This window comes from Amphibalanus amphitrite, unplaced genomic scaffold (assembly GCF_019059575.1).
Source record: "Amphibalanus amphitrite isolate SeventyFive unplaced genomic scaffold, NRLGWU_Aamphi_draft 000450F_arrow, whole genome shotgun sequence".
NCBI lineage: Eukaryota > Metazoa > Arthropoda > Thecostraca > Balanomorpha > Balanidae > Amphibalanus > Amphibalanus amphitrite.
In genome coordinates, this window is record NW_024881944.1 from 255,390 (window position 1) to 267,776 (window position 12,387).

General features: G+C 47.6%; 1 protein-coding gene and 2 non-coding genes across 9 annotated transcripts; 1 reads left to right on the top strand and 2 right to left on the bottom strand.

The window, feature by feature from the left end:
• Positions 1-348: 348 nt before the first annotated feature.
• On the bottom strand, positions 349-12,115 carry LOC122391695 (molybdopterin synthase catalytic subunit-like). Of its 7 annotated transcripts, none has more exons than XM_043385877.1 (7): positions 12,033-12,054; positions 10,912-11,081; positions 8,715-8,825; positions 7,077-7,235; positions 5,188-5,290; positions 1,663-1,925; positions 349-1,320 (listed from the first exon to the last, which is right to left on the bottom strand). In XM_043385877.1, exons 6-7 carry the CDS (start codon positions 1,902-1,904, stop codon positions 1,110-1,112), a joined length of 453 nt encoding a protein of 150 aa, XP_043241812.1. In that variant the 5' UTR covers positions 1,905-1,925; positions 5,188-5,290; positions 7,077-7,235; positions 8,715-8,825; positions 10,912-11,081; positions 12,033-12,054; the 3' UTR covers positions 349-1,109. The 7 variants fall into 7 exon arrangements, with proteins under 7 accessions (XP_043241812.1, XP_043241811.1, XP_043241813.1 ...); XM_043385876.1 differs by having other exon boundaries at positions 10,912-11,195; XM_043385878.1 differs by lacking the exons at positions 10,912-11,081; positions 12,033-12,054 and adding an exon at positions 12,080-12,115.
• Trnad-guc lies at positions 6,733-6,804 on the bottom strand. Its single transcript has one exon. It is a non-coding gene; the product is annotated as a tRNA-Asp (tRNA).
• Positions 9,550-9,633, top strand: Trnal-cag. Its single transcript has one exon. It is a non-coding gene; the product is annotated as a tRNA-Leu (tRNA).
• Positions 12,116-12,387: the final 272 nt, after the last annotated feature.

Consider the following 12,387-nt stretch of genomic DNA (forward strand, 5'->3'; position numbering starts at 1 on the left):
CCAAAACGACTCGGTTGTTTACTTATCAATTTGTTTTATTTCAAGGACCGGTCGGTTTCCGAACAAAAGGTGGAAATAAAATACACTTCCAGAGCCCACAGGGGACGACCACGGCAGTCTTCCAGGGGCCTGCACTTGATAACGAGTTCTCGCACACCCGGCAATCACCCGACCAGTGCGGCTGACTGGCATCCTATCACTGGCGATGTTGAGTCGTATTATTTCATTGGTCTGTTCTTCTGTTCGCTAGGCGCCATTTGGAGCCACCCCGCCCTTTGTTTGTTTATCTAGGGCTTAGGGCGCTACGGATGCTATGCCACTCCGGTGAAATGGCTAAACAGCTTCGAATCACGTGTCTGAGTGTATTCTATAAGAAACACAGTTACACCAAAGGTGAACATAATTCCGTATTTTACTACAGCGTACTAACTAACAATACCCACACGTCAGACATCTCCGGTCTATCAGCTTTTCGCTGGTGCGTGTGCATGTGCAATAAAGGTATATTATACAATTCAATTAAAGACGATAAAATCCGGTACACACATGGTCACACATACCCCTTCAACAAACTCATTAAAATTCGGAAAAAATTGCACTTCTCGAATTGAATTATTCATGTTTCTATTCATTCTGTGAGTTTCGTTAGAAAGTAGGTACTAGTGATGCACCATGACAGCATGCACCAAACAAGAGCAAAGTCACAAAACGAATAACTGAAGAATCGTCGCCATAGCTTGCCTCATATCATAGCGCACATTTAAAAGACGCTCACATGCTGCTTACACAAAACGATCTCAGTTAGATCTACTGACCGTGTTTGGTGAAAATCGGCATAATCGTTTACCAGGATCATCTAATGACACTTCACAAGTTATCATCTCCAGCTGGGACTTTCAAATGGTGACACATTTTGAAGGTCTTATTTATATTAACCTTTCAAATGGTTAAAATGCATATTCATCGTCCATGAACACAAACCCTGATTGACAATACCATCAAAGTCTATTCCTGTCGCAGTTCCCCACCCTAGTGTTTCCTTTCACTCTTTTACTGTGCCATCACACGCCGTGCCTTTCAGCGTTAGATGTCGCTCTCTCACCCCCTCCTCAGCTACCTTTAGCTTTCTGTCGCCAGTGGCACTCGGCGTTCTGTTTCCACTCTGCGCCGGCACCCTCGGCGTACACCTCGCGTTTCCAGATGGGCACGCGCGCCTTTAGGGCGTCGATGGCGTGTGCCACGGCCTCCAGCGAGTCGCGTCGGTGGCACGAGCTGATGGCGATGATGATGGAAGACTCGCCGACCGGCACCACACCGAGCCTGGCGGACAGTGAACGTGAGGTCAGGTCAGGTCGGGTAGCGGTGAGAAATACTTAGGGCAGGCACTTAAATACATTCCTGTATGTAAGAAATGGTGAATACATGCAAATCTCGGAGCATCGATGTTATGGCAACGTTCTAGCAATAATGGAAATGGGTGATTGTCTCTTAAAATATATGTACAAAATTTTAATCATTATACAAGCCTGCTCAAAATAATTATCCACACATTTACAATAATTGCACAGGAATAGTTTCGCGAACAATGCTCGAAAATGCAAACAGCATCTTGAACAAACACAAAGGATTGCGATTTTATCCCGAACACTGCAACAACCTCACCTGTGATAAATAGCGATATGTTTCAGGCTCCACTTTTCCCTCAAAGCGCCGCAAATCTTTTTCATCTCACTAACAGCCATCTCCTCGTAGGCCTCGTACTCGAGCCGCACCACCTGGCGGTCTTCGAACGAATTACGAGTTGTGCCGCAGAACGAGGAGATGGCGCCACAGTCGTCACTGCCAACTTCCTTGCTGATCGACTCCAGTGAGAGGGGCTCGTTCGTCAGACGTAAAATGTCCATCGTGGCAGTCTACGGATTAGCCTGGAATAACAGAAACGACTATTCACATCCCAATATATTTAGATATCCCCGAAAAACCAGACTCTAAAGACTAGAGAGTCGAGGGCAATGGGCAATGGGCATTCAAAAGTCACAGTTTCACATTTCAATCTTTCAACTCCGCAGGATGCAGGCATTTGCATTAATTCAACTGCTAAGAATGTTTTGACGGAACTGTATTACCCAATATGGGTCTACTGCACATAGCATCCGCCCCCGCCATCCTCAGGATAAACCCATCCGCGTCCCCCTCACGCTTCTCTTTCCGGGCTGGCGGTCACCCCACTTGATAACCGGTGGATGGGGTTGGGTCCACACCAGGGCTCAATCTTATAAACGCCGTGGAATGGATATGGCAGCACTGGCTGAAGTTCAGCTGTAGAAAACGGCTTTCAAATGCAAAATGGTTTTCACGCATTCCAGTCCATCCAGTTGACGGTCCACAGAATCGTTTCGTTGACTCGGCTAACCGTTTGTTGGCACTGGTATCACTGTTAATGTTACCAAATGCCGTGAATAGAATAGTACGGCATTTTATAAGATTCGGCCAGGACCCGTTAAAATTCCCTCTGGGGTGACCGTTTGAGTGGTGGACTGATAGTCCCAAATCCCAATGGGGCAAACCGGTCCGACTGGGACGGTCTCGCCTCTACGGATCACAGTCAGTGGTCCCGCACAGCTAATGTCTACGCCCTATCTATCCTAATTATCCCATAGCTCTGCAATGGCCTTTTTAGGCCGAAAAAGCTTGCTATCCCTCCCCCAAAAACGTAGATAACAGTACAACCGCTATTTATGGGCTTACCTTTAAAGAGTTAATCACACATAGCATAAATGCACGCAACGGGCGGTGCAGCGACAACCTAAACCATTCCCTAAAAGGACGGTTTCAGCGAGGGTGGTCGAGGAGGTTTTCCCCCAATATTGTCACATAAAGTGGCGCAAACTCTAGTGGTAGTGAGGCATACTAGCAGGGTGGAATTCAGCAAAATATCTGCGGCCCATTGTAACACTGCCCACAAGTGCCTGTACCAGTCTACCTGTAACCAAACGAACGTTCGTTTCATGCAGCTGTGCTGTATTACACGAGTTGTTCTTATTCCCGTCCATAGATGTCACTACTGATAAGCGCCTGTTTCACGCCGTACCGCATCACACGGTTTAGTTCTTATGTTCGTCGATAGATGTCCCTACTGACGAGCGCCTGTTTCATGCTGTGCCGCACGACACGGTTTAGTTCTTATTCTCGTCAATAGATGTCCCTACTGAGTGACGAACGCCTGCTACATGCTGTACCGCACAGCATGATATGGTAGTTCGAATTCCCGCCCCTAGATGTCTCTACTGACATACGCCTGTTTCATGCTGTGCCGCATCACACGGTTTCGTTCTTATTCCCGTTCATAGATGTCACTACTAACAAACGCCTGTATCATGCTGTGCCGCATGAAACCGTTCCCTGCGGTCGCTCCCGAGCAGCCGCGGGACCCACAGGAAGTGTTACATGATACCCAGAATGCTGCTCTCGCCTGATTGGTCGCCAGCTAAGCTCCGCCTTTTTGGCCGCGGGAGCCGCGGCGGCCGCAGACACTTTTGTGTATTGTGTATTGTGTATTGTGCCAAGCCAACCACAGACCCAGCGGCCCATTTACAGTGGCAGTCATGCCCATAAAATACAAAAAAAAAAAAAACACTACATACTACTACAAAGCACGATACGTTGTCTCAGATGTAAGCACCCTGAGAACGAGCGAAATCACACACATCAGAATGGATGCAGTTCGACGGAGCCAACATATCTGCATTCGGAATTTTCTGTAGAAAATTGTTGCATAGCACAGGAATGCGAATGAAAAGTCCCGACTTTACAGTGCTCACTCTGCCGAATGCGACATGAAACAGTGCTGGCTGCCGAGAACGTCTGTTAGGGACCGCCAGACCAAACAGACTCAGAAGGTGAGGACAGTCGATCCGTCCATGGTGCAATCCCAAAACCAGGCGGAGATCGGCTTGAATAAAGCGCGATTTCAAAGAACACATGCCAAATCGAACAAGAAGCGTCTCATAACTCATGGGCAGGTCGCGACCGTGGGTGTTGGATGCCAGCCAAGACAAGAAGCGATGCTGCATGCGCTCGAGCCGCGCCAGATGTGTTACTGCTGCGCCACTCCACACAACGCTGCCATACTCAGCAATGGAGCGAACATGGGCATTGTACGCGGCGATCAGCGCACTATGGTCAAACTTGACCCGCCGGGGACACCGAGGCAGTTGGACACCTCGCATAATCATCCCCAACATTTTCTTGCATTTCCGCACGGTCACATCGACATGCTGAGCAAACGTAAGCTTCGCGTCCAATTGAACTTGAACAGGGCCCGTAGTTTTGAAGCCACATTTACGTAATAGTGTATCACAAGCAAGACGAGGATGTTTCACTAAAATTGTGCTGTGCCAAACACCGATGAAGTTAATGTTTCTTTCCAATTCCCACTTATCAGTCTCTGTTTTCCTACTTCGCCGATTTTATTTTTCTGCAAGGGAGTCCTGTGGCCACGAGCTTTCATTTGATCGGACGGTTCTGAATAGGCACTGCGAGTCGCTAGTCCAGCGATGTTCGAGTGGCGACAATCCCATAAACCCTAGCATAGATAACATGGCATGAATCATATTATCCATGACCCTAGTTACAATTTATGGACGGCGAAGCACTGAAAAATCACAAGGCAGTGTTCTTTATGAAGAACTCCTTAGACTTTGAATTACTGGCGTTCCTATCTACGTAATCACAAATCACAATGCAACATATCCCAGTCTTTGAAATCAAATTTCCGCTCGCTTAGCAGACTGCAAAAAGCCCAACATTCGTCAGAAGTGGGATTCGAACCCACGCCTAAACCAGACTGCGACCCTACACCGCTCGGCCATCCTGACCGCAGACATGCATATACATAGACACAACAATTTCGGAAAAAGTATGGAGCAAGAGTTGTAAATACAATGCTGACCCCCCGCCCCCCCCCCCCCAAAAAAAATTGCCAACCAATCTACTCTAAAATAAATTAAGCTTACCCAAACTACCCTCGCAGGTCAGCTCTGGGCACAAAACCCTGCGACTGTCTCATTCACTCCCTGACTTTGGCAGAGGGTACCCCATCGCCCTCGGCCCCTCGGCCCCTCGAACCGAAAACAGGGACCAAGAACCACGGACCACCGACCACGGACCCCGGAGACCATGACTCACCTCCGCTGATGGGCGGTATGACGGCCACCTCGTCGCCGCGTCGAATCGTCACCGACTCGTCGGCCTCCAGGTATCGCTGGTTCACCGCCAAAATGAACGTGCCCTGTCGTCGGGTACGAGAGGTTACACAATAACCAGTACAGGCCTGAGGCTACCAGCTTTGGGAAGTGGACGTCGAGATCTGAAGAACGCGTAGTGTGCCACCTAAAATGTAACCTGACGATATATTTCACCAGGGTAGTGTGATGCGATGTGGAATACATGGCGTGAAGCGGGTTAGATAGATAGTGACCTTAATTGCGACCGTTTTGCGCTGTCACGTTTTCCTTCAATCTATCGAATTATATTCAATCCACGATCAAAATTCGTCCAAAATCCACTGCCGGTTTTCCTATTCTTGTATGCGCTCTCAAAGCCCCTGACAAGAAGAAGTCGTGAATAGGGAATACTCTTGGGACTAGGAAATGCACGCTAAAAGTGAGACCATTATGGAGATAGGATATGCCCCAGCCCATTACTCATCCAGCATCTGTTCGATAGTGTTCATCTATCGATTCAACGCAGAGTCCCCCGAGCTGTACGGCCTGAGCGGAACTAGCAGCAATAAGATGAGCTCAGGGAAGTAACTGAGGTGCCTGCTGTGTAAGTACGGTAACTGTGAATCTGTGAAGACCGCAGCTCTGCTTTGGCCTACATACTATCGGGTCATTTTTTTTTTTACTTTTTATATTTTGTTTGATTTGCATCATCATCACAGTCAGTCGCTTTCCAGCGCAGAAAAAGAGATAACACCACACCATGTCAAAAATAACATCATTCTCTTACACTAGACAAACCCTGAACAAACGCTGTCTGGAACCCAGGCCGACAGAAACACAAAAACAGTACACCTGCGCCACTTACGCATAGCATCATCATAACGAAGGCCATATATAGGACCAAAACATCATACGATGACGCCGCGAGGAAACGTGGCGCCCCCTCCCTCGGTGTACTGCGCAACTCGGCGGCTCTCACAATGCACTGCCAGGGCAAAAAAAGACTTAATTAAAAAAAAAAAACAAGAAACGCCAAACGGCACGTCGCAACCCTTCCGCATTCGTGAATGAGTGTATCGGATTCGGGCCGGGTTGCCGTGACTGACGGCCGCCAAGATCATGCTCCAGAGCCTGGCTGCCTGAACTGAGTCCTCCCGTGAGACTGAGCCCTCCCGTGATACCAATAAAACAGAACTATACAAATGTCTGTCGTCACTGGTCGTATACCGCACTGAACCCAAGGAGTATGTGGAACGAATGCCGCACCAGTCGGCTCGTAGTGTCTGCGTTCAGGGAGATCCTGGTCTCTTCTCCTGGTGAAAAAGGACCTCCCTCCGTGATGCTCGTATAGCTCGTATGGCTGTTGGCCGCTCAAACCCTTTCCCATGATGCTGTATGCTGGGTGATAGCTCCTTCAGTCAACATAGTGCTTTGAATTATGAAAATACGAGCCATTACCGAAGCCATTACCGTATGCGCATTGCGCACCATGGCTTAAACGCAAAAGCTCCCCGACGGGGAATCGAACCCCGGTCTCCCGCGTGACAGGCGGGGATACTCACCACTATACTATCGAGGAGTGGTAACGTTCCGCGTAAAAAGTAAATCTGGACAGTATACTCCCTCATAATAAATCCACGAAACGCTGGTGGTGTTCCTTTATGGGGCGAGGACAAGGTTGAAAGTCATTCCCGCGCCATCAACTAAGCGAGTCATTATGAGTAGGCACTTCTCGCTCCCTCTCTTTCGCTTCTGAGCCTCTAGTCTCTTGCGCACGGCGTCTACGATTATGACCCTTCAGTGTCCTAACCCCCTCTCTTGATCTCCTATCCGACCCGTTGATATTCTGACCTGTAGCGTAGCCAGCTGGGGATAGGTCTGCACCAGCAGCTCACGCAGCTCGGCGCCGCTGCACTCGGTCGGTACTGATACGGACACCTGCGGCGACCCGACCAGCTCGCGAGCCTTGGCGAACAGCAGGAGCGTCACGTCGGCGGCAGCCGGCATCCCCTGCCGGTCACAGAGGGTCAGGGGTCACGTGAGGTCACAGAGATCATATCAGAGGGTCATGTGAGGTCACATAGATCCAATCAGGGGTCACATGAGGTCACCAAGATCATATCCAGAGGGTCACATGAGGTCACCAAAATCATATCAGAGTGTCATGTGAGGTCACATAGGTCACATAGCAGGCCGTAAAGGGTTAAATAAGTTAAATGGGTAACACAAACCGCAAGAGCCGTAGTTCAGTCAAGTGGGTTACGGGTTATACAGGTCATACATGATACACACAACTGACACAAGCCACACATGGGTCACACTGAGTCACACACAGGACAAAAGGTCTCGGCCAGGTCAGACAGGTCACAATTATCGCAGCTCACTCCAACCAAGCCTCCCTGCAGCGATAAAAACCTGTTGCTAGGTAGCACTCAGCTGCACGCTACAAAACAAGTGCAGTGCACGGCCTGACTGAAACACACCGCTGCTCACACACTAATCACAACACTGCTAAACCGGTGTAGGTGAAGGTAGGTATATGCCATTGTTAGATAGCCCGGGGGTCGGTACCCTCATTGACAGGCGGAGCGAAGGGGCGGGGGGGGGGCAGCAGAGGCGGGGTTGTCGAATGTAAGGTAAGCAAATATGCCGACTAACGCGTTCTGAGAGTGTACTAAGCTCACACTGGAGCGCTTTGCCTCGTCGGTGAAAGCCGTATGCGTGCGTTCTGTGGGTTGAGCACACAACGTTCGACGCCGTCACGCTGGAGCACTGGCGACCAAGATTACTGACCTAATACAGGCGACTATCCGTCTCGGGACAGGGCTGAGGACATGTTGGCCCAGTGGTGCGCTCTGTGAAGTAAACATACAACTGGCCCCGGCCGCCTGCACCACGGAGAGCGTCAGGTACGTCGGCGTTTTTATTATCATTATTCTTATCGATTGACCCAGCATAAGCTGTTCCTGTTTCTGAATCAGGTACAGTAAAAAGCATTGCTACCATTCCGTTTAACCGCACTTTGACCGCCTGTGCGTCGAAGCGAGTTCTTCAACTTACTAATAAACTTTAATGAATCGCTTATGTTAGACCACTACCATTGACGCTTTTCCAGGTTTCACACTTTTTTGCATTCAATAGGGATACAATTCAATCGAATCAATCCAAATCAATCGGGATTGAGCCTCGTTAAATTCTTTCACCGACAAGGCCGATACCAGGTTGGGAATATTCCGTTCGAACCCATGAGACAGATCAGCAGATCTATGTCAAAACAGAATGTCATTCACGGTTGGTTGCATAAATGTAATGGCAACGATTGAATCACGGTAAATTGAACGGCTGGATCACCGTTATTCAATACGAGACACAATAATCAATGTAATATCGTGCCCTAGTCCATTCCCGACATCCAGGCAGAACCGGGTAACAAGTGACAACCAAAGTGTCCAAAACGCCCCACAGCCCCAAATTTCTCCCCTCTCTTACCTCCAGTGGCCGGTACTCCGCTCTGCTGTCCTCTCTACTCGGCCCGCCGACCTCGACAGGCGACGCTCCTGGGACGACGGAGGGCCAGCCGCCTCTCACCCAGGCCCGATACTGGCGGCAGGGGCGCGCACCGTGACGTCACCGATCGAGGGGGTGAGGGGGGCGGGGGGGGGGGGGTGAGCGGCGGCTAGAGACAGAGGGAGAGGAGGGGCGGTAGCTTCATTATCTCTCAGACACAGTATAACGCGCTATGCATGCCCATTTTTGACACCTGGAGACGCCTCTGTCGCGATGATGACGTTGCAGATTTGGATACCTTGAGTGTTAGTTCAGGGACTCGGGAACTTTGAAGTGTCGGCACTTCTCTCGGCGAGACGAGAGAGGGAGAGAGTGCAACAGACTACCTAGGGCATCTACATGGAGTCTGGCAGACATATAACAATTGTGATACGGCTTTGATTGGTGTCTGGTGAAAAGTTGGCTATAATGGAGCCAGTATGTTGCACACGTGTTCGGTGTTGCCTTATACATATGTGGCTCCAGCTGGCATGCCCTTTGATCATGGTAGCTACCTAGTACCTGTGATGATTTTAAGTCTCTCGGATGTCCGTCACTGGAAGTACCGGGACGATACTCGTTACCGGCCCCGGGGTGACGTGACCTTGCCCGCGGTGCTGTTACGACCTTGGTCCATGCGCGGCGATCTCGATTAGTCAGCGGGAGGGGGATGCGCATAAGGCGGCAGCAGTACAGCCGTCACAGCTGAGCTAGAAAAACATGCTGTTCAAAATATAACTGCGATCAAATGAATAGGCTGTTTTCAAACCATAATAACGTCAGGATGGCCGAGCGGTCTAAGGCGCTGCGTTCAGGTCGCAGTCTGGTTCTCCAGGCGTGGGTTCGAATCCCACTTCTGACATACACTTTGTGTGTAATCCTGACCCAACCGGGGTGTTTTCGGACAAAGCAATCCACCAGCGACATATTTACATAATCGCACAAGGCAACATCTACCGAAAGAATCCGGCCCCAGGGCCTGCTGCGGTCGAAAGATCCAAACAAATATGAACAACTGCAACCACTGCTTAAAGTGTTAAATGTTTATAGATAGACTGGAAGATGGATACCCTACAATTCATGGGTGTGATGTAGATGTTGAGCACCTTTCATTTAATTTTCATGAGCTGCTACAAGGCTGTCAAGAAAAATGGTTGTCATGTACAGAGATATGAATCACATGGGATTGAATAGCATGAATGTGGAACACCATTGCTGTTTGGAAAATGTGAGGGTACTGCCAAAGGTTTAGACCCATATACCCCATTAACCTAACCTGTCAATTCTTCCCAGGTGCCTACCTAGCAGGGCCAATTGGGATGTTATAAACCATATCTAAGTGATCACTGAATGCACCTTTAGCATTGATGATAGGTTTCCTGTCCACCAAAAATTTGGTCTTAAATGATTTTTTTCTCTTACATTTAGTGTTGCAGACTCATTGGAACCTCTTCTTGAAAACCCCTGAGGCCCTGAATAAATAAATAAATGGATAGGGATTTGGGATTGTCTTCATGAAATTCATGACTGAGCTAAGACAAACCTGGCCCTATCCCTATGCTAAATTTGTCATTCACAAATATTTTCAGTTAGGTTAGGAACAGACAGGGATGGGAATTGGAGCAGATATATGTTCCCCTAAGAGTCCAGTTTGTACATCCTCATCAGCTCAATGAGAGCGGGATCCTCAAGCAAAGTGGCCTTCTTTAACTCGAACACCTTGAAAGTAAGGTAAGGTATGCAGACATGGACACAAGCTATAGCATGATGATGATGATGATGATGAGGCTGTTATGTAGCTGGTAGCACAACTGGGGATACATGAAAGTGCAAAGCATTTTCAAAACAATTAATATGCATTGCATTGCACTATTAACAGATGTGGAATTGTCACTAACAATATAGAGGCCTTGAACTTTGTCATGAACAAAGCAGGCAAAAACCATACCTACACCAGTCAGGAGCCAGCTTGATCAAGCCATCAAATGAACTCAATTTCAATAATTTATTCAAATTTGAACACTCAAAAAGGTTTGCAGCTTGTAGACCTTTTCAGAGTCTACAAGCCTACTTGGGCAATATCAATTGACCCAAGAGCCATGCATTGGCTATCTGTATCTGTAAGAAACTTGGGCATTACCTTCTAGAATCAAATGCAGATAGGTGGTTGAAAGAAATAAGAATGTTCGTCATTCATAGGATAAGTTGTTGTTGTTGTTTTGGTGTAGGGCGCATAGCCTCTTGGGCTCAGAGCGTCCAGAAGTTGTCTTCACATCTTCTCTTCCTTCTTGTCATGGCCAGGGAATGGAACTAAGCGATCCATGGGACAAGGAAATGCGTTGCCAGGATTTGTCCAGTTAGGATTTATCAGTTTAGGTTGGTATTGCCGTAGTTAGATGTTAGTGATTGGTCAAACTACACTACCTAAAAATAAAAATAAAGTAAATTAAAGAGAAAGAAAAACAAACATCATACATTTCACAGGTTTAACATCAGCTCATACTCATAAGGCCTGCACTCAGCCATCACGCCAATCGTTCACATATGCTCAACATATCCGAGTATATACCAAAAACGTATCAGAGTATATAGAGCAAACATATGTTCCTCTGTTATCCTGTAAGAGGAGCGCGCTGTGTTTCAGCTCGGCCTATCGCACACAGCAATGTGGTCTACACTGATTGTGCACGGTACTGACATAGGGCCTGTTCCAGCGCCTCCAGAAGAAATTCTTGACTGGAGGCTCTACCAGAGGTTTTACTGGAGGCGCTGGAACGCAATCTGGAGATTTCTGGAGATTGGCGTCATAGATACCAAAAGAATGACGATTGTTCTCTCTTGAAACGCAAAATTTGTTTTCAATTTTAGTTAAAAAGATAAATAAAATTATAGCAATGTAATTTTCTTTACATTCAAGTTGTAAAATAATCAGTCAAATGTCCTTTGTTTACATTCGTGATTGTCACATGTGCACCATAATTGTAGACCAGAGCCTCCAGAGAAATTTGGACCTCTCAACTCTCTGGAGGCTACTGGAGGTTTCTGGAGCTTTGGTGAGAGCTTTCTGGAGCTTTCTGGAGGCGCTGGAACGCTCTCTGGAGGATTCTAGAGCTTTCTGGAGCTTTCTGGAGGTTTCTGGAGGCGCTGGAACAGGCCCATAGTCTGAATTTGTGTGTGTGCGACTGTCAGTACCGATATATTGTAGCAGTTTAGTGTACGCGAGTGCCGTGGCGGGTGGGGAGGGAGGGGGAAGCAAATCACCGAGTTAGTAGCAGCTATTCATAGGATAAGAAAAGAAAGAAACTTACCACTTATCGCCAATCGGCGCCAAGAAAAGTGTGCGCAGTATTTTGTCTTTTTTGGTTTCAAGGTCATATGGAATCATAGATTTTGCATAGATCTAGGTTTGATGGATAATTTTTCCTTTAAAAAATATTTGAAACAGGATAGAATCTCATCATATTATATGCTTTCTTATTTGATACTTTAAATTGCAAATATTTTAAATAAAATAAAGTTTAAAGTACCGCAAAATGATTTTACAACAAAAAATGAAAATAAATCTTAGAGAATTTTTTTTTGCAACGGAGAGAAAATATTCCGAAATAGAGGAAGA